The sequence below is a fragment of the Oratosquilla oratoria genome, chromosome 9 (genome assembly GCF_046742065.1).
Source record: "Oratosquilla oratoria isolate Oo_2021 chromosome 9, ASM4674206v1, whole genome shotgun sequence".
Lineage (NCBI taxonomy): Eukaryota > Metazoa > Arthropoda > Malacostraca > Stomatopoda > Squillidae > Oratosquilla > Oratosquilla oratoria.
This window is the reverse complement of record NC_134785.1, coordinates 2,499,753-2,522,435: the sequence shown is the minus strand read 5'-3', so window position 1 is coordinate 2,522,435 and position 22,683 is coordinate 2,499,753. Positions and strand designations below refer to the sequence as shown.

Genomic DNA, 22,683 nt, shown 5'->3' with positions numbered 1-22,683 from the left:
GGTTGAGTGATAAAGAACCTCGACCTCAGATTCTGAAGGAAGGATTTCGCAGCAGGAAGCGCCTTTTCACCATCTTCTTCAATTCACAAGGACCAATGTGTGTGGATGTAATGCCTCAACAGTGTACTATCACAGCCCAGTACTACACTGATCACGTCCTTCCTCGAGTCCTGGAATATCAGGCCAAGACTGCACCAACCCGTCGCCGATCGCGCCTTTTGCTGCACCATGACAATGCTGCCCCCCACAAAGCTCGCCTCACTGTGCAATTCCTGGAGCAGCAGGGGATCACACTTCTCCCCCACCCACCCTACTCGCCTGACCTTGCTCCCTGTGATTTTTGGTTGTTTCCAAAGATCAAGGGTGCGATCGCAGGGAAGCTGTTTCATCGCATCCAAGATCTGGCGCGAGCAGTCAATTCAGAGCTACGAGGTATATCGGCTTCTGAGTACCATGAGTGCTTCATGAAGTGGCGAAAGAGGATGGAACGTTGCATAGAGGCAGGAGGGGAGTACTTTGAAGGAATGTAGGCCACTATTTGGATTTACCTCTGTACCGTGAAAATATATGGTATCACTGTCATTACTTTTTGATCACCCCTCGTATAAGGAGGGATTGTCAAAACTGAAATTACAGACTCTGGAACAAATAAGAGAAAGAGGTGACCTGCTGACCATCTACAGAATCATGAATGGCATGGAAGTCCTTGATGTAGAGTACTTACTAAATTGGGACACAATGATAAAAGGGACACTAAGAAGAATGTCAGAGCTCTATTAGAAGAGACCTGAAAAAACAATGATTTTCCACACACAGTGGATCTCCGGAACAAACTGGAAAAAACAATAGTATGTGCAATAACTATAAATGAATTTAAGGGCAAACTAGACACTGCAAGATACAAAAATGGGACACCATAAGCATAGCTGCCCTTCCTGCATGAGGGGGACGTAGAGGGTGGGGTCACAGATTTAATGAAGCAACCTTGCTGTGGATGTGCTGTGTCTTGTGGCACTGCTTCTGACACAGGGCAGTGGGTGAGATGCAGGGATGACCCATCATCCAGGAGGTGCCAAGATAAGGGGGAGAGAAGAGTGTGGAGTGTGATGGAGATGGAATGGGTGGGAGTGATATTTATGCCTTTGTTTTTTGGCTATCTCCCTTATAAGGGGGGAAAAAGCCTTTGGTATATGTTTATATGTTCCATCTATACTCCACTCTTAACCCCTTCCATACGGTGCCGCACACGTAGGCGTCATGAGGAGCAAGTGGATTCGCGACGCTGCCATATCGGCGTCTTGATTATATTTATTGTAGTCACCCCTGTGTTTTTACATTCTCCCAAATGCGCCCTAAATCCCATTCTCTGTGGTTTTCAAAATTCGCGGGTGAAAGAGAGAACGATCGATATAAGCGGCGACTATATTTTATGATGCGAATATTATTACGTGACGTCATACGGATGGCATTGGCTGCTGCCCGCGAGATTTAAGTCCCGTACTGAAGTGGTTAACTTACCTTCCAAAAAATTATCTGATATTCCCCCACTCTCTCCCCTTAGAACTTGTACATCCTTAACTCTTCCTACTATACCCCCCCTGGTTACCACTACATAGTACATTAACACTGTCTATCACCTTTCCATTCACCACCCTCTCCCATGTGTACTTATGCTTGACTTTCTGCCTAAACACTGTATTTACTATCATCAACTCCCCACTACAATTTTTTCCTGGAACTCCACACTTCCCAACCACTCCATCTTGGTTCATTTCCTACCCTAGCATTAAGGTTTCCCAATACCACTACATTGACATTTCTCTGTAGTCCCTCTTTGCACTCATTTAAATTCATCCAAAAAGCCTCCTTTTCTTCTACACACTTCTCACTTACCAAAACCCACATCTCCTTTCCTAGTTTCATCTTCATCCACATTAACCTTGAAGAAACCTCCCTCCACTCCACTACATATTTACCTATCTCTTCACTTAGCGTGGAACATAGGAGAGGAGGAGAGATGGAGTTTGAATGTGTTTGAGATGAAATGTCTGATAGGTGTGATAGGGGTTGCTGGGCTGGATGGGGTGGGAAATGAGGAGGTTGGGGGAGGATGGGGGTGGAGGGGGAGTTGATGGAGTGTTGGGATAGATTGGACACATGGAAGGAGTGAGTGAAGAGGGATTGGTGGGGGAGGTGGGGAGGGCAGGGGTGGGGGGAGTGAATATGAGGGGGCATCCTGGGGTGGGATGGATGGGTGGGTTAAAAGGGGCATTACAAAAGAAGAATGTCTATTGAGGAGGGACGGGAAAGGATGGAAGGTTGGGGTGAGTGGAGAGCGGTTGTGTGTAGATGATGCTGTGATGCTTGAGGGGGAGTGGGGGGGTGGGGAAGTGTGTGTGAGAGGTGGTTTGATGCAGCCGAGGGGGGTTTCTCCTTTTCTGCATGAGGGGATGGGGAGGGGGCTTGGGTTGCCGAATTAGTGAAGCGGCCTTGCTTTGGGTGTGCTGTGTCTTACTGTGCTGCTTCTGGTCTGGGGCAGTGGACGGGATGCGGGGATGACCCGTCATCCGGGAGGTGCAGGATGGGAGGGGGGAGGAGGGTGGAGGGGAGTGAAATATGTAGGGGATGGAATGGGTGGGAGTGTTTTCTATGCCTTTTTCTTTTTGGCTAACCCCCCGTGTAAGGAGAAAAAAAGCCTTTGGTATATGTATGTATGTGTACTGATATAACCACCCCTTCTCTCCCTTGTGCTCTCTTCACTCATGAGATCCTCCCAACTCCACTCCCAAACTCACAACTCACCCCTCCCTCTCAATTTGGTTTCACTCAATGCCAGCACATTGATCTTTCTTCTCACAAACATACTGCTTATCTCCCCTTTTACTCTCATCTGTACCACATCCATACACATTAAAAGACCCAAACCTTAGGGTACTGGTTGGAAAACTCGTAGACCCTCTTATGTCTTTGCATTTTTTGTAGGAATGTCCCCTTTGGGGCTACAGGGAGAAGGATGCCCAGTCCTATCCCCTTCCAGTTTTTAGCTACCTCGTACGACTCGAGTGGAAAAATTTGATTGCAGTATTCTTTTCCCCCACTATAGAGGCGAAAAAAGGAAATGAATATGCAGAGAAGTGGTAGAGGACAGTAACAAGGGGTGGGGGAACAGCATAATGGAGGGACAGTCACAGTATAAAGAAAGTACCATCATTTCTTTATGAATAGATATTTCCTCTATCACAGAAAATGATGTGTGTCTCTGGTCCATAGGGGTGCCCCATATAGACACTAAAGTATCAGCTGCATGCTACTTAGCCACTATAGCATGCAGCCAATACCCCAGATGGGATATTCAGTTATACAAGTGAAATTTTCATTTGGTAATGTTTATTTGATTCTTTTTCAGATGTTTTTACTTCACAAGATGTTGACCTGAACACCTTCCTTGCTTTAGATGATAAAGACCTCAAGGAGCTTGGTATAATGATGTTTGGTCACCGAAAGCGAATGTTAATGTTAATAAAGAGTAAGTATTCTTTTTATTTTATTTTTTATGATTTGTGGAATGGGCAGGGGGATGGGGGGTGAGGTAGTATGTGTGAGCAAAATTTGACGCAGCCCGAAGGGATTTCTCCCCGTCTTCTCCTTTTATGCATGGGGGGACGGAGAGGGGGAGTCGCCAATTTAATGAAGTGGCCTTGCTGTGGATGTGCTGTGTCTTGCGACACTGCTTCTGACCCAGGGCAGTGGACAAGGTGCAGGGATGACCCGTCATCCAGGAGGTGCTAAGATAAGAGGTAGGGTGGAGGGGTGTGGAGTGTATTCAGGGATGGAATGGGTGGGAATGATTTTATGCCTTTTCCTTTTTGGGTACCTCCCTTGTAAGGGGGAAAAAGCCTTGGTATATGTATGTATGTACTTTTTGTAGCAGAAAAAATACAGTGGAGACCCAAATCCTTGAAGTTGACCCATTCAGTTAGCTTTTATATTACACGAGCCCTCTGGCCCTGAGCAGTGTAGGTCAGTGTCATGATGTGGCATGTTGTTTTTGATTTGCTGTTTCAAACCTGGCCACAATATGATCAGTACTATCAATCCAGTTGCCAGTGTAATTTATGCCATTTATTGGGAGATTTTCTTTCTTACACCAGATATGATTTATATGAAGGCAAAATGCAAAATACAAGTATTTTACTTGCGTGATAAATATGTACAGAGTGAACTTAATATAAGGGGGTTTGAACGAAGGCGTGAATGCATTGGCGCAGCATGCAACCCTCTTTATATGGGGTACATACATGTGCCAATGTCAGGTGCCATTTTGCTACATCTATAGACCTAATCTATATTCTTATTTACCTGGCTTCAAACAATCCTTCTACTTTATTTTTGTGTGAAGGTTTACAATTTATCATTTGCTATTTTTTGGATGTGCTGTGTCTTGCAACACTGCTTCTGACCCAGGGCAGTGGACAGGATGCAGGGACCCATCCAGGAGGTGCCAAGATAGGAGGGAGGGAGGAGGGTGGAGGGGAGTGGAATATATGGGAAATGAAATGGGTGGGAGTTATTTCTATGCCTTTTTCTTTTTGGCTACCCTCCGTGTAAGGGGGGAAGCCTTTGCTATATGTATGTATGCATTTTTACAAAGGAAAAGGGGACAAGTGTGAGTGTAGTAGTTTCAGAGGGGTCAGATTGTTAGTGTAGTTGGGAAGGCTTATGGGAGGGTCTTGATTGAGAGGATTAGGGGAGGAATAGAGGGAGTAACTAGTTAGGAACAGTGGTTTTAGGACAGGTAGGGGTTGCATAGATCAGATTTTTGTGATAAGACGAATATGTGAGAAAGCTATAGGAAAAGGTAAGGATGTTTTTTGGGCTTTTATGGATATGAAAAAGATTGACAGGGTAGACAGGAAAGCACTGTGGAAAGTATTGCAGATATAGGGGATAGGAGGAAAGCTTTTAAGAGCAGTTAAGAGTTTACAAGAGTAGTAGAGCTTGTGTTAGGATTAGAAATGGAGAGTGAGTTGTTTGAGGTAAACGTGGGACTTCATCAGGGATGTGTTATGTCACCATGGCTGTTCTTTATACATGGATGGGGTGGTGTAAGAGGTAAATGCAGGGGTAGTGGGTCAGGAATTGGAGATGGTTAAAGAAAATGGTGAAAAGTGGAAGATAAGCCAGTTGTTTGCTGACGACATTGTGCTTGTGGCAGGATCAGAGGAGGGATTGAGGAAGTTAGTGACAGAGCTTGGGAAGGTGTGCGAAAGAAGGAAGTTGAAGATATATGTGGGTAAAAGTAGGTTGAGAGAAGTGAGTAAATGCCTTGGTGGATTAAAAAGTGTAATGAGGAATAGACATCTGGGAATGGATGCTAAGAGGAGACTATATGAAGGAGTGATTGTGCCAACAGCACTGTATGGGGCAGAAACATGGAACATAAGAGAGGAAGAGAGAAGGAGTTTGAATGTGTTTGAGATGAGGTGTCTGAAAAGTATGATGGGGGTTACTAGGCTAGATATATTGAAAAATGAGGAGGTGAGGAGAACAGGGGTGGAAAGGGAGCTGGGAGATAGGGTTGATGAAAGAGTATTAGGATGGTTTGGACACATGGAAAGAATGAGTGAAGAAGACTAGTAAAAGAGGTATGGAAGGCAGATGTGGAGGGAGTGAACATGAAGGGACGTCCTAGGATGAGGTGGATGGATGGGGTGAAGGGAACTTTGGGGAAGAGGGGAATGTCTGTTGAGGAAGGATGGGAGATGACAGAAGACAGGGGTGAATGGAGAATGGTTGTATATGGATGATGTTGTGATGCATGAGGTGGAATGGGCAGGGGGATGGGGGGTGAGGTAGTATGTGTGAGCAAATTTTGACGCAGCCCAAAGGGATTTCTCCCTGTCTTCTCCTTTTATGCATGGGGGGACGGAGAGGGGGGGTTGCCGATTTAATGAAGCGGCCTTGCTGTGGATGTGCTGTGTCTTGCGACACTGCTTCTGACCCAGGGCAGTGGACAAGGTGCAGGGACGACCCGTCATCCAGGAGGTGCTAAGATGAGGGGGTGGGTGGAGGAGTGTGGAGTGTATTCAGGGATGGAATGGGTGGGAATGATTTTATGCCTTTTCCTTTTTGGGTACCTCCCTTGTAAGGGGGGAAAAAGCCTTGGTATATGTATGTAAAAGTAAAGTGATGAGATATGCAAGGGGAGAAAGTGGCAGCAGACTGGATATAAGTATTAAGGGAGAGAGACTGGAGGAAGTGGATGATTTTAGATACTTGGGTGGGAATGGCAGGAAAGGGAGGAATTAAGGTGGAGATAGAATGTAGATTGAGAGAAGCAAGTAAATGCCTTGGAGGATTAAAAAGTGTAATGAGAAATAGACATTTGAGAATGGATGCTATGAGCAGATTGTGTGAAGGAGTGATTGTGCTGACAGCACTGTATGGGCCAGAAACATGGAACATAAGAGAGGAGTTTGAATATGTTTGATATGAGGTGCCTGAGAAGTATGAGAGGGGTTACTAGGCTGGATAGAGTGAGAGACAAGGAGGTGAAGAAGAGAATGGGGGTGGAAAGGGAGTTAGAAGATAGGGTTGATAAAAGAGTATTGGGATGGTTTGGACACATGGAAAAAGTGAGTGAAGAATGATTATTAAAAGAGGTGTGGAATGCAGAGGTAGGAATGAACGTAAGGGGTGCCTGGATAGAGTGAGAAATGAGGTGAAAAGGAGAACTGGTGGAAAGGGAGTTGGGAGATAGGGTAGATGAAAGAGCATTGGGAAGGTTTGGACACATGGAAAGAACGAGTGAAGAAAGACTAGTAAAAGAGGTATGGAAGGCAGAGGTGGAAGGAGTGAACATGATGGGGCGACTTAGTATGAGATGGATGGATGGGGTAAGAGGGCCATTGGGAAAGAGGGGAATATCTGTTGAGGAAGGATGGGAGAGGACAGAAGATAGGGGTGAGTAGAGAATGGTTGTGTATGGATGATGCTGTGATGCATGAGGTGGATTGGGTGGGGATGGGGGTGAGGGAATATATGTGAGAAATAAATTGATGCAGCCCGAAGGGATTTCTCCCAATATTCTCCTTTTCTGCATGAGGGGACGGGGGGGGGGTCACAGATTTAATGAAGTGGTCTTGCTGTGGATGTGCTGTGTCTTGCGACACTGCTTCTAACCCAAGGCAAAGGGCAAGATGCAGGAATGACCCATCATCACTCACTCACTCACTCACTCACTCACTCACTCACTCTCTCTCTCTCTCTCTCTCTCTCTCTCTCTCTCTCTCTCTCTCTCTCTCTCTCTCTCTCTCTCTCTCTCTCTCTCTCTCGCTCTCTCTCTCGCTCTCTTTTTAAGGGAGAAAAAGCCTTTGCTATATGTATGTATGTACCCATCTATCTATCTGAATCTTGCTAAAAACTAAGCATGATTTGTGATGGCACTACTTTCCTATGCCATCGTTGTTTTATGGACCCTTGACCCTTCACTGCAAATCAATCTATTTATGTACTCCATACTATACAGCAAATCTCCTGTAACTGGTAAATTTATTAGAAGGAACCTATATCTCATCCAGCTTAAGATAACTTAGTAGTGGTTGAATTCAACAATGGACCCTTGACCCTTCACTGCAAATCAATCTATTTATGTACTCCATACTATACAGCAAATCTCCTGTAACTGGTAAATTTATTAGAAGGAACCTATATCTCATCCAGCTTAAGATAACTTAGTAGTGGTTGAATTCAACATCAAGTTATGTATTTGCCCCATAAGATAGCTATTAAGGGTAGGTACAGTTAAATAACTCTCCCAGTGATATGTGGACTAGCATTACCTAACACAACTTACATAAGCTACAACATTACACTTGCACATCTTTGTGTTGTATTGTGACACGTCATGACACATCATGAAACGTCATAAAGTCAGGGATGGCTCTTCACAGGGAGCCAAGATAAAAGGGGACACCAAATGGATGTGGGATGGGTGATGGGTGGGTGTATTCCATGATTGGGTCACTCCAGCTTAAAGGGGGCAATGTACTTTTGGTATATGCAATAGTTATATTTTTGTATTCTCTTAATAATTATCATCATTCTCCTTCATTTTCTTCTTCTAGAGTCTTGGCCATGTTAGGCAATTTAGATGAAAACTGTTTTCATGCTTGCCCATCATAACAACACGTATTTTCTGAGTGACTTTTGAACCCACTTCACTGTTGTCGGATACCTGAATACCATGGATCTTGGAATGAGAGACCAGGGCAATGGATTGATTGATCTATCTTGCACATGCATTTTTGACTATTTTCATTATGTGCTTACTTGGGTCTAGGCTTTGGTTGAATGTTACCTTTGTTCTTTGTTCTGTACTCATTTGTGCCTTTCTGGGTCTTCCATATGTGACTTACTACATTCTGGTTTCTATTAAGGTTTTATCAGTTATTATATATTGAGTTTCTCATCAGCAAGATTTTTTGTAATTGGGCACTCATATCTCGCAACTTGTTACTCTGGTTTATACAAGTAACCACATGTCTAATAGCAGCACCAATCCATTGATGCCCTTCAGATGAAGTCAAGTGTATTACGAGAACTAAAAGTTCTTTTACCCTGTATAAGGGGTGGGAGAGTTGAAGCACACACCCAAATATAAATTTACTGAAGCCTATTTACTCATACTTCCCATCATATCTATCTTGGGGATGAAGGGTTACCTCTGTCCCAAGTTACATTGCAAAAAGGCATGGCTATCTCATAGTAGGGGTTAACACACCTGATCTAATGTAGATCAGAATAGATTAAGAGGCTCGGTTGTTGCTAGTACGTTTTAGAATGGAGAAAGTGTCTTTTCAGAAAGCATTATGCCAAGTAGTTGGGAAAAGGGTGTATAACTGTGGGACAAATGCTGTAGAAGAATAGCCAGTCTTTTTATGTATGTATCCTGATAACATTTACAAGATTGGATCACAGTGCAATGTGTAATCAAATTTTATGTATTTACAGATCTGACGGCAGAGAAACCTCAATTTGGTCACAGTAGTGACTGCAGTAGGACCATAGCGGAAACTCCTTTGGTCTGGGATTGAAGGACTTTGTAGCCCTAGGATAATGACTTATTAAGACTTATGAATTTACTACTGAAGGAATAGCAATTCCCACATGTGTACGAAGGGAAGGATATTCCATCCTTCAGTGTTAGGCATAGAGGATCTTAGTCTTCCATAGAAGGTAACAAGACCTGCCGAGTGACGTCGGTCTCCTATTGTGTTGGAAGTTGCATAAAATAACAGTTGAAATTTTTTTTTCCAAACAGAAGTTGGTAAGGTACCTTTATGTCCTTGTAGATTGGAAAATTATCTAGTGGATGGAGAAGGGAAACAGTTGTTAGGAAGAGAAAAATTATAACTAGTTTGACTTGTTTTGAAGTGTGAATGGATGCTTGCAGCAATTGTTGAATGCTCTCGTATGGTAGTTGTAGATGTCTCTTCATACACTTTAGTTTCTGTAATCCTGCAATGTCTGCCATGATGGCTCAGTTTTGTTAAGTTGTGGTGTATGATGCACATTGTATTTTCTATTGAATTGAATGTTACGAAATGCTGAATTTTGACATGACATATTATAGCTACAACGGGTTTCTTTGCTTTCTTTCACCATTGCCTGCTGTTACTGATCAAACTTAATGACTGTCAACCATTTACTGTTATAGGTATAGCAATGAATGTTCCCATGCTGGTAGGCGGAACTTGGGTACGCCAGCCAGATGTGATTGGAATATTTGTAATCATTCCTGTTTTGGTTGGCTTGTTTAAGCATAGAGAATAATTTGTCTTGACTTGAAGCAATAAAGCAACTAATTATTCAGTGGCCATGACTTGTTCACATTACCAAGTTTCAAGGTTTCGACGGGAAAAAATGAAGCTGATATAATTTTTTGCAGTTATTTAGTGTTTAGTAATTAAGAATTGATGAAACGAGTCTAAAGTGCCATTTTGTGTTAAGGTGAAGTGTTGTCGTGTCGTGACTTGTTTAGCGTTGTTATAGATTCCTTGGTGTATGTGAATAGGGTTAGAGTACAAACCTCCGCAGAGGAACCCTGCCATGACTTTGTGACTTAACCCCTGATTTAAGTGTTGGCATAGAATCCCTGTTCATTAAATGCTCACATAGACAATCTCCTGTAAACTTAGAAAGTTCCTAGAAAGTTCGGGTTTCTAGTTCTGGTTCTCCTAGAAAGGAGTCTGACATAGTAAGGCAATGGTGAGTCCGGTTAGCATGGAGAAGGCGCAGGAAACCCTTAATTTGTATAAGATACCCATTTTCTTTTCCAGTTAGTTTGTAGCACTATATGATAAGGATTTTGTAAATATCATCATATACATCCTCCTAAACCCGAAGAAATAACATGATTTGCCCTTATTTTTTTTTTTCCCAAGAGTTATTTTATAGTAGTTTTACAGTGGGCATTCCAAAGTATGATGATTGTGATATTAACATTTTTACAGTCAATAGTTGTAATTTAGTGAAGTAAAGGATTTGAAATCCTGTTATTTTTATAAACTGATGTACTACTTAAAAGAACTTTAACTTTTTCTTTCAATATTTTTTGCATGCATGTATTTTGTTTGTCTATAGTCTGTATTCAAGAGAAAAAAGGCCATTCCTGTTTTGGGTTTTATGTGTTTTATTTTGAATGTGCATGAATGTTTTAGTTGTTCTCGCTAGACGGATTGTTGAACGGGAATGGACTCTTTCCTCTGCTCTTTAAAACAGAAAGCAGCAGTTGGGGAGAAGATAGTGGAGACATGGTAATTGTTCATTGGCAGTGACATGCACAGACTTTTGGAAGGGCAGGGGTTTGGTAGAGAAAAGGGAGCTTGCCAAAATTCTAGAAATGAAATCCTTAGTGACATATAGGAAAAAAAAACACACACACAAACTTGATTTTTATGTTATTTTGTCTAGTATTCATAAATTCCACCAAATTCAATGCATAACGAACATGAAATGGATTGGGCTTTAGTATCCTAAGCCCCCCACCCCTACCATCCACTTGTGCATGTGCTCGTAGTCAATGGTTATAACCATACCAAATTGTTTAGGAAATCGTGCATGCAAAATGGTACCCTGCTCTTTCATTGTCCTGTATTCAAATTAAGATTCGGCAGAATTCGAGTTGCCCCACCTCCACCTCAAATGTTAAACAGAAAAAGAAATATATGTTGAGAGCCAAAATTGTAATTTGATATCAATTTCTCTCATACTTTGCGTTTTGGTTACAAATAAAAAATCCTGAATGATTTCTCTTGTTAGTCATCCTTTCTTTATCAATAAAGTTAAATGAAGTACTCAGTATTTGCAAAAAAAATTATGTACAAGTTGCGAGTTTCTCCCTGTCTTCTATATTTTTCCATGTCAAGCAAAGAAGGGAAAAGCAAGGGATAGGGATGAGTGGTGAATGGTTGTGTATGGATGATATATTGACGCAGCCTGAAGGGATTTCTCAGTCTTTAATTTCTGCATGAGGTGATGAAGAGGGGGCAGGGTCACCGTGTAAGAAAAGCAGCCATGCTGTGGATGTGCTGCATTGCCTCTGACCCAGGCAGGAGACAGGGATGACCACCCACAAGGCACCAAGATGAGAAAAAAAGGTGGTGGGTGGGAGACTTGGACTTGGCTACCTCCCGTAGAAGGGGCAAGAAGCCCTTGGTGTATGTATATGTATAGACAAGTTGTGCTATCCTTTTGAACCGAAACGTGTCCATATAACCTTACCTGTTGATCATGGAGATTGGTCATGCCTGGTTTGAACTTGACCACTAGAGCATTCACTACAGTTTATTAGATTATAAATTTATTGAATATATTCATGATGAAAGCAGGTAAGGCACCTGGTCTGGATGGACGCAATGCAGAATGTCTAAAAAAAAGTAGGTACTTTGCCGGAATCGACTGGGACTCCGCAGATGAAATAGGCAATTCAACATCATAGCGTCCGTGACGTAGACAGACTTGGGACTGAAGGTTATAGAATCACGGGGATATTTGATGCGTATTTAATGCAGATCTGATCCATCGTTCGATAATACGTTGGTATTGATGAAAAAACTGTAAAAAGTACTATAATTACTATAGGCTAAAGGCTACCCAAGAAGAGGGTATTACAAAGGATGCACTAGAATACTCTAAACCTCAAATACAAAGAGTTTTAAGACTTACATGGTTTGGTTAGGCGTGGGGTGTGTACATCTTTCTAGATCGGACCAAGACTGGCGCCTAGAGATGACGTGACACCACCCACAGTAACCGGTTCTTACAAACCTTCTTAAGTCTAATTCTTTAAGAGCACGTTGCACAAATAATGAGATGTTATCTTGCAGCACAGCTTGCAGACAACTTACAACGATAGTATTCTTAAGCAGACGAAGCTTCTGCTCGCAGCATACTTAAATTAAACATTACGAAAAACAAACTTGGAAACCTCTTCCGAGGGGAAACGAGCCTTACGACAAAAAGATATGTAAACATGGGGATACACGGACATATAAAAAAGCCCCGTTACCTCTCGTAACGGCACACTCCCTTCCTAATTTTCTAGGGGGAAAAATTACCAAAACTATTGACCTAGCAACACAAGCTCAGAAATGGGTCTTACATATTCATGGGCTTTGTTGTTTACCACAACTCTTACTTGGACCTTCCTGACTAAATCATCCTTGCCAGGGAATACTTTGTTTACAATACCCAAGGGCCACTGTCCTTGGGGACACTCTTGATTTTTTACCAACACTACATCATCCACCTTTACATTTGGAGAGGAATTGACCCACTTTCTTCTGGGTTGTAAAGAGGAAAGATACTCTTTCTTCCATCTCTTCCAGAATTCCTCAGCAAGGTGATGGACATGCTTCCATTGAGATTTGTATACTGCCTTAATATCTATCTCTTCAGGAAGAGTTACAGGAATATCAGTTTTCTGAGTGAGAAGGATGGACGGAGACAAAATGAAAGGACTACTAGGGTCCGAGGAAACAGGAACTAAAGGTCTGGAATTCACGATCTTACATACTTCTGCAAAGAAGGTTACTAACACCTCATGTGTTAATGCCTTGGGGTGATGGTTAGTCAGTATCACATTCATGATGTTGCGGACTATCCCCACCATACGCTCCCATGCTCCACCCATGTGAGAAGCATGAGGAGGGTTAAACAACCAAGTGCAACCTTGACTTGACAAGAAACTATTGACATCACCACCTTCATCGGTAATGGCAAGCAAGTTCAGTGCTTTGACAGCACCTACAAAGTTCGTGCCTCTGTCAGAACGCATCATCTTAACTGGGCCACGAATACAAATGAATCTCTTTAAGGCATTAATGAAGGAAGAAGTACTCAATTCTTCTACAGTCTCTATGTGGATAGCTCTGGAAACAAGACAGGTGAACAGAACGCCCCATCTTTTACTTTCGAGGAAGGAACTTCTAGTGCGCCGAGTTTTTATATGCCAGGGGCCAAAAAGGTCAACTCCTACATAGGAAAATGGCGGATTGGGAGTAAGTCTATCGACGGGTAAGTCTCCCATCTTCTGAACACACACCTTACCTCTTACCCTTTTACAGGTGACGCATTTGGAAATGACCTTAGAAATGGTACGTTTCCCTCCCAAAATCCAGAAACCACCTGTACGGACGGCTCCTTCTGTAATCACTCTCCCTTGGTGGTGCACTGTCTCATGGTAGTGACGGATCAACAACAAGCCTAAGTGGGATTCCTTTGGAATAATAATAGGCCTTGCAAGCATACCAAGTACATCACTGCCTTGACTCAACCTGCCTCCTACACGAAGTAGGCCCTTCTGGTCTAAATAAGGAGACAGAGATGCAATGGGACTGGAAGGAGGTAAACAAACTTCACCTTGCAATTTAGTCATGGCAGACGAGAAATAATCCTTTTGGTATGTCTGAACAATGAAATCAGCTGCATCTTCTAGTTGATCGGGTGACTTATGTTTGTTGCATATATGCCAACCTGAACAACACTTGTTACCTTGTTTGAAAGAACGGGCTATATGCTTAAGGAGAGCTACCGCTCTTACAAGTCTCCTCCAACAGGAGAAATTAGAGAACCTCTGAGCTAATGACGCAATTGCAGGCTCTACATTGCTTTTGTTTGCACTAACAAGGGGTTCAGACTCAATTGTGTAGTCTGATACCTTTACTTCTTTATCTGTCTCAGGGCTTACAAGAGGAAAACTTCCACTGGTGGATACAACATCCTCAAATAAGCTTGAGGGACCTGACAACCAATCACTCTGATTTAGGTTGGTTATTTCAAGACCACGGGTAGCCAGGTCTGCTGGATTACAATCTGTAGGTACATAATGCCATTGGTTAGGTTCGGTGGACGACCTAATGTGGTCTACTCTGTTACTCACGTAGACCTGAAATCTACGCCTTTCATTATGAATATAGCCCAAGACAATCATGCTGTCAGAATAGAAATGCCTTGCGTCTAAGGGTTTGTCCAAGCAATCCGAGATGGAATTGCTGAGATTAACTGCCATCACTGCAGCACACAACTCTAACCTGGGAATAGTATGACCATGGTTGGGAGCTACTTTAGCTTGTCCCCTCACAAAACACACCTGGTAGCTTTTGGTATCACTGAAAACCTTAAGATATGATACAGCTCCTACTGCTACTCTGGAAGCATCTGAAAAGGTATGAAGCTCTATCCTGTGAGCTTGAGACAAAGAAATACTAGCAAACTGACGATTGATGCTTATATCCTTGAGGTCCCTTAAGGACGTTAGCCATCTGGACCATTTGGTATGGATCTTAGCTGGTATGGGTTCATCCCAACCACACTTTAGATTGGTTATCTCTCTTAGGAGTAGTTTTCCCACTATTATTACTGGAGCTAAGAATCCCATGGGGTCAAACAGACTATTTACAACAGACAGTATCCCTCTTTTTGTCGAAGGCTTGTCTGAATCCATGAACTTATAGACGAAAACGTCTCTTTGGATGTCCCATAAGAGGCCCAGGCTAGACTGCATAGGCATAGAGTCAGAAGTTAGGTTCAGCTCCTGAAGGTTATCGGCCAGCTCACTGGTGGCAAACTTTTCCAGCACTTCCTTACTGTTGGAAGTGATCTTGTGCAAGCGCAGGCGTCCTCCTTCTTGAAGTGCTGACTTAGTCTTGGATTAACTTGTAAGCAGTCTCCGCATCTGGCAGAGATGCTAACCCATCATCCACGTAGAAATTGTTCTCTATGAAATAGCGAACTTCAGGAGAGGCATCTTCTACAGACTTACGCAAGCCATAGGTGGCAATGGCGGGAGATGGCGTGTTCCCAAAAACGTGAACAGTCATTCTATACTCAATCAACCTTTCATCAGGGTCATTATTCTTGTACCAGAAGAATCTGAGATAATCTCTTTGCTCAGTCTTCACTTTGAAATTGTAGAACATCTGTTCTACATCAGCTGCCACTGCTACAGCTTCCTGACGGAAACGTAGAAGAATCCCGAGAATACTGTTTGTCATATCAGGACCTGACATCAGCATATCATTTAGGGAGAACTCTCTGGATTTGGCAGAAGAGTCGAACACAACCCTGATCTTGTCAGGTTTCTTAGGGTGGTACACCCCAAACAATGGAAGATACCAGCACTTCTGATCAGACTTCAATGGTGGTGCAACCTCAGCATGCCCACGATCTAACATCTTTTGCATGAAGGCCATCATATGCTGACGTTTTTCCGGCTTTGTGCTGAGGCTACGATGGAGAGACAGTGTGCGGTGCCACACAAAGTCTCTATTATTACTGGTGGCTACAACATTGGGACGGAAAGGCAGTGGCGCGACCCAATGACCACTTTGATCCTTGCGGAACTCTGAGTTCATAACATCCAAGAACTTCCTGTCTTCAATCGACAGGGCGGCCTTGTCATCATCTTTGGTTACCTTGAACAAATCATCCTTTACTTCAGAAACATGAATCTGGTTACCACATGGTGCGACTATAGAGGGACGTCTATCATGTACAAAGGATGTTTTGAAACTGCTAATGACAGGAGGCCTACAAGTGCCATGGAGACACACTTCCCCAATGATTGCCCAACCCAGACTGGTCTGTTGAGCTAGAGGGGCATTGACAGGTCCAATTCTCTGGTCAAAAATGTAATGAGCTGAAGGCACATCTCGACCAATGATGAGTAGAATCTCAGCTTCAGGAACCAGAGGTGGAATACATTCGGCCAGATCGGACAGATGGGGATAACCACGAGCTATGGCGGGGGTGGGTATCTCTTCTCTTACACTGGGAATGCTGTCGCATTCCACTAACTTAGGGATATGCACCTCTTGTGAGTTATGCCAAGACACGATGGTGTAATTTTTGGTGGTGCGCCCAGAAGCGCCCGTTACACCTGCACAGGTAGCTAGACGATATGAAACCCGTTTGCTCAGCTTGTCAAACAAATCGAAAAACTCAGACCTTGCTAAAGAGCAATTGCACTGATCGTCTAGGATGGCATAACACCACACTCCGAGCTCTGGTTTACTTTCAGGATAGACCTTTACCAAGAAGGTCTTGGCACAGGACTTACTCATGGAGGTGGGGTTACTGCATATCAAGGTACATTTGGAATTGACCGCAGCATCCTCCCCTCCCTGAGTCTTTACTATGGGGGTAAGAACATTTGGAAGCGGCACTTGATTGACTACAGGGGAGCGAGGTGTTTTATCTTGAGCAACCTCCCTTCCATGCTGTGTAACCGCTTGAGTCGAACTCCTCTTCGACCTGGGTTCATCGTGATGTAAGGCAGTCACATGAGTATGGGCCTTACAGAGTTTGCAGAAAGTTCTCTCTTTGCAGCTGGAAGGAGGATGGTTACCTTTGCAACATCTGTTGCACACTCCTTTATCGTTTAAGAAAACCTTCCTCTCGCTCACTGACATGGTGCGAAAAGCCCTGCAGAAATCCAAATGGTGTACGTAGGCATCATGGTAGACGCAAAAATCTCCCTTTTCTGCCTTTCTTTGCTCGGTAGGACTAGCGGCGCCAACAGACCTGTCAGCGCCCATGGTCGACTTACTGCCACTGGACAACATGGTGTCAGTCTTCTTCACACGTACTTGAGGAAACTTAGAGGGAGGTGGCTTCTCTGGTTTCACAAAACCATCGGCTCCAAGGCTTTGATAAGAGAAACATGGATCATTCTCGACCCTTGCCATCTCCTTCACAAACTCAATGAAGAAGGAGAAAGGTGGGTACGGCACACCGTGAGCAGTCTTGTAGTTCATGGCTCTGCCAGTCCACGCTTTCTGTATACAGGGTGGAAGTTTTGCGACAATGGGATTGATGCCTGACGAGGCGTCATAATATGCAAACAGTGTACTGTATACAGGGTTAGCCTTCAAGGCTTCTATCTGATACAGAATGTCACACAGGTCGTATAACCTTAAGGTGTCTCTAGGTGAAATCCTAGAGAAGTTGGCGAGCTTCTTTTTAATTGAAGTCTCAATGATCGAAGGGGCAGCAAACCTGTCATCCAAGCGCTCCCAAATTCTACTGCACGCCAGGTTTGGATTCTTGGCATTTGAGTTTCTGGTTGTACGGGCCCATTCTTTAGACTCAGGACCTAGGTACTTAACTAACAGGTCTATTTCCTCCTTACATGAGGTGCCTAACTCTTGCACGACTTCCTTGAAACTCTCTTTCCAAACAGCATAGTCTTCCGCAGTATCATCAAACGTAGACAGCCTGCTAAGAAGTAAATCCTTCCGCAAGAAGAACTTGCTCAAATCGGCAGAATTGGAGGTTGTCCCCAATCTAGGAGATGCACTCCGAGGAGGTTTTACTACAGGTGGTGACACATAAGAAACATGGTTAGCAACAGGTTGCTGCGCAGGTTGCAGAGACCTCACCTTTACCTTTTCGATACGAGGTTCAAAACTGAATGGAACATTGTTAGCAGGCTGTGAGTTAACTCTGAAATCAGAACAGGGCTTGAAAACAGGGCTTTCAGGATTCAAGCCTACCAGATCCTTCTGACTAGCGGAAACATCGACTATACCACCCTGTTGCTCCACATATAGTTGGGTGCGGGTAGCGACTGTACCTTTTAATTGGTCCCAGTCACTGCATGTTTCCCAATCATCGTCGGGTCCTAAGTGCCTAAGTTCGGCTTCGGCTTCTTCCAACTCCTTTTGCTGTGTCATAACTTTGAACTTGGCCTGCATTTCAGCCTGCTCTTTCATAAGCTGACCCTCTTGTTCGGCAAACTTGACTCTGATACGAGCGGTCTCCACCTTGGCTCGTTGCTTCCTTGCAACACTAACACTGGTGCTACTGGAACGACCTGACCTAACCGACCTTCTTGAACTGCCCTTCATTGAAGGGGGCATACAAAACTCAGAGTGGTCGACGAGGGATAAAGGAACTTGATTGGACTTCGGGTCATCTTGTAAAAACGGTTCAGTGTGGTGTTCCTCTTCCGTGACTTCAACTGCGGAAGAGGAAGCATAGTTACTGATTACCTGACGAAAAGATGCCTGAAAATCCCTGTCTTCGTGCTTCACTGATTCAGCACGAGCCAGACTTTCTGAAGTACGTTCACGCATTAAGAATTCCAGGTACCTTTTTACAGTATCCTGGTACACAGCGTGGGCCTCATACAACCAAGGACCATGATTCGGTTCTTCCAATAAGGCTTGTACTCCTTCTCTACTCGCCTTTACCCTCTCTTCATGCTGATCAGACGCTCTCTGAAAAGCCTCTTGCCCTTCAGCCGTGAGGACTCTGACCCTACCAGAGACGGGTCCTTCATCTATACTGTGGTTGGAAGACATATTGCCAAGCGAGAGAAACAGTGAGAGACAAGACAGTAATATGATAAAGAAGACAAGGAAAACTCGAACTTAATCGAAAACCACGGAGTACGTTACCACACTCCTAACTATACGACTATTGAGGTAGACAACAACAGATTAAACCCTACATTTGGTTCAATCTAAAAATGCACATTAGTCGCATGCTTATATTAACATATGACAGGATTTAGGCAAGGTAGCTTGCCTTCAAAGGAAAAACACATGCTTAACTGCGACGAGGTGTTATGTAAACACTGTTGGGGCTTGGCAACCATACGTTGTTGCCACATCACACTCGCGCGCCGATACGATCACTAAGACTGCCACATCACACTCGCGCGCCGATACGATCACTAAGACGACACAAGATCACTACACTTTGGCTTGCGCTACACTACACCCAAGCACACACACGCAAACTTATGCCAGGAAGGCGACACATCAAGTTCATGTGGTGACGACGAGGGGAATCTAGACGTGGCAACGGCGTGCAGGGCGTGGTCTGGCCGACACCTCATTCCTATGCTTTCTTCATCTGTTCGTTTCTATCGAACCATTTTTTCATTTTGCCGGAATCGACTGGGACTCCGCAGATGAAATAGGCAATTCAACATCATAGCGTCCGTGACGTAGACAGACTTGGGACTGAAGGTTATAGAATCACGGGGATATTTGATGCGTATTTAATGCAGATCTGATCCATCGTTCGATAATACGTTGGTATTGATGAAAAACTGTAAAAAGTACTATAATTACTATAGGCTAAAGGCTACCCAAGAAGAGGGTATTACAAAGGATGCACTAGAATACTCTAAACCTCAAATACAAAGAGTTTTAAGACTTACATGGTTTGGTTAGGCGTGGGGTGTGTACATCTTTCTAGATCGGACCAAGACTGGCGCCTAGAGATGACGTGACACCACCCACAGTAACCGGTTCTTACAGACCTTCTTAAGTCTAATTCTTTAAGAGCACGTTGCACAAATAATGAGATGTTATCTTGCAGCACAGCTTGCAGACAACTTACAACGATAGTATTCTTAAGCAGACGAAGCTTCTGCTCGCAGCATACTTAAATTAAACATTACGAAAAACAAACTTGGAAACCTCTTCCGAGGGGAAACGAGCCTTACGACAAAAAGATATGTAAACATGGGGATACACGGACATATAAAAAAGCCCCGTTACCTCTCGTAACGGCACAGGGACAGTGATAGTGGACTGGCTGGTGAGGTTATTTAATGTTTGCTGGAGAGGGGGTAGAGTGGAGGAGTGCCTGTATAGTTTCAAGTTGACAAGTGTGAGTGTAGTAGTTTCAGAGGGATTAGCTTGTTAAGTGTAGTTGGGAAGCGGATATACGGGATAGGAGGAAAGCTTCTAGGAGCTGTCAGGAGTTTTTACGAGAGTAGTAGAGCATGTGTCAGGATTAGAAGTGGAGACAGTGAGTGGTTCAAGATAAAGGTGGCACTATGTCAAGGATGTGTTATGTCTCCTTGGCTGTTTAACTTGTGCATGTTTAGGGGGCTGTTACTGGGCTAGTGACCCCGTGGAGAGAGTGACAGTTGGTTTATATCTGACACTTTATTCACACGACACTCGACTACACACCGTGTTGGCCGGCCAAGTCTTAGAAGGATACTGACCGTGACCTGACCTCACGCCTTAGGATACCCGCGGGGCGTACCAAAAAGTAGCGCCCCTCTGGCTGGGACAGGGTTGCCGGGCGTAGCCCAGAATTGTTTTTATGTGGATACAAATGCCTGCAGAACAAGCGTAATAATGACTTATCCTACACACTTGTACTACAAGGCCGGAGGCCCACTGTTTGCACACCACCTCTGTTCTTTGTCCATCTCATTTCTGCAGAGACGATACTATAATTCATAATACTGAGTAGAAACACATGTGGGTTTGCCACATATGGATGGGGTGGTGCGAGAGGTAAATGCAAGGGTGGTGGGTCAGGGATTGGAGATGGTTAAAGAAAATAGAGGAAAGTGGGAGATGAGCCAGCTGTTGTTTGCAGACGACACTGCGCTTGTGGCAGGATTGGAGGAGGGATTGAGGAAGTTGGTGACAGAGTTTGGGAGAGTGTGTAAGAAGAAAACTGAAGATAAATATGGGTAAAAGTAAGGTGATGAGATGTACAAGGGGTAAAAGTGGCAGTAGACTGGAAGTGAGCATTAAGGGAGAGCTACTGGAGAAAATGGATAGTTTTAGATACTTGGGTGCAAATGTGGCAGGAAAAGGTGGAGTGGAGGTGGAGGTAGAATGTAGATTGAGAGAAGGAAGTAAATGCCTTGGTGGATTTAAAAGTGTAATGAGGATTAGACTTTTGGAAATGGATGCTAAGAGGAGACTGTAATAAGGAGTGATTGTGCCAACAGCACTGTATGGGGCAGAAACATGGAACATAAGAGAGGAAGAGAGAAGGAGTTTGAATGTGTTTGAGATGAGGTGTCTGAGAAGTATGATGGGGGTTACTAGGCTGGATAGAGTGAGAAATAAGGTGAGGAGGAGAACAGGGTGGAAAGGTAGCTGGGAGATAGGGTTGATGAAAGAGTATTAGGATGGTTTGGACACATAGAAAGAAAGAGTGAAGAAAGACTAGTAAAAGAGGTATGGAAGGCAGATGTGCAGGGAGTGAACATGAGGGGACGTCCTTGGATGAGATAGATGGATGGGGTGAAGGGGGCTTTGGGGAAGAGGGGAATGTCTGTTGAGGAAGGATGGGAGAGGAATGAAGACGGGTGAATGGAGAATGGTTGTACAGTCAAACCTCGGTTATCGAACGCTTCTGTTCTCGACCAAATCGGTTTTCGACCAAAAATTTCGAGAATTTTACGTCTCAGAACTCGACCAAATTTCGGCTCTCGAACAAACCGAAAGAAGCCGAGCGTACCCGAACGCGGCTCACTCGCGAGCCGAGAGAACTCGAACGCTAAGGACGCTTCCTCCGTAGCGCATTTGCGATCAAAGTTCATTCCGAGCAGACGTGTTCGTTCTTATTTACGTAAATCTGACTTTTTTTCATCTTTGCATCGTGTATTAGCCCCTAATCATGGGTCCAAAGAAAGCAAGTTCAAGTGGTGAAGAAAAGAGGAAAGTAGTGCGCAAAACTATTGAATTTAAAAAAGAATTAATAGCGAAATATGAATCTGGCGTTCGTGTGTCTGCGTTGGCTAAGGAGTTTGGGATGGCGAAATCGACGATAAGCACCATCCTAAAAAATAAAGACCAGGTTAAAGCAAGTGATGTGGCTAAAAGATCAAGTGTTTTTAGCAAACAAAGGCCACAGGTATTGGAGGAAGTGGAAAAACTTTTGCTGATTTTCGTAAATGAGAAACAGTTAGCAGGTGATACTCTTAGTGAAGATGCAATTTGTGCCAAAGCAAGACAATTGTATGAAGATTTGATAAAAAAAGATCCTAGCATTATTCCGGAAGGGTTTGATAAGCAAGCAGAGGGTGGTTTGAAAAGTTTAAGAAAAGAAGTGGGATACACTTATTTATGGTAAACAGTATACAGTGCAGTTTATGGTGTAAAATAGTAAAACAAAATTAGAAAAAGTTGTTTTTTAGACTTGGAACGGATTAAAATTATTTACATTGATTATAATGAGAAAAATTGTTTCGGTTTTCGAACAAATCGCTTTTCGAACAGCCTTCTCGAACGGATTATGTTCGAAAACCGAGGTTTGACTGTATATGGAAAATGTTGTGATGCATGAGGTGGAATGGGTAGGGGGATGGGGGGTGAGGTATGTGTGAGCAAAATTTGAGACAGCCTGAAGGGA

At 43.7% G+C, this 22,683-nt stretch overlaps 1 protein-coding gene across 8 annotated transcripts in view; it reads left to right on the top strand.

Annotated features, from left to right (window-relative positions):
- The window catches only part of BicC (protein bicaudal C), a 202,672-nt gene extending 191,363 nt beyond the window's left edge, over positions 1–11,309 (top strand). For all 8 annotated transcript variants that reach the window (XM_076189782.1, XM_076189780.1, XM_076189779.1 and 5 more), the window contains 2 exons: positions 3,407–3,526; positions 9,013–11,309. In XM_076189782.1, coding sequence (XP_076045897.1) covers positions 3,407–3,526; positions 9,013–9,095 — 203 coding nt within the window. In that variant the 3' untranslated portion in view covers positions 9,096–11,309. The remainder of the gene's footprint in view (positions 1–3,406; positions 3,527–9,012) is intronic.
- The last annotated feature ends 11,374 nt before the right edge of the window (positions 11,310–22,683 follow it).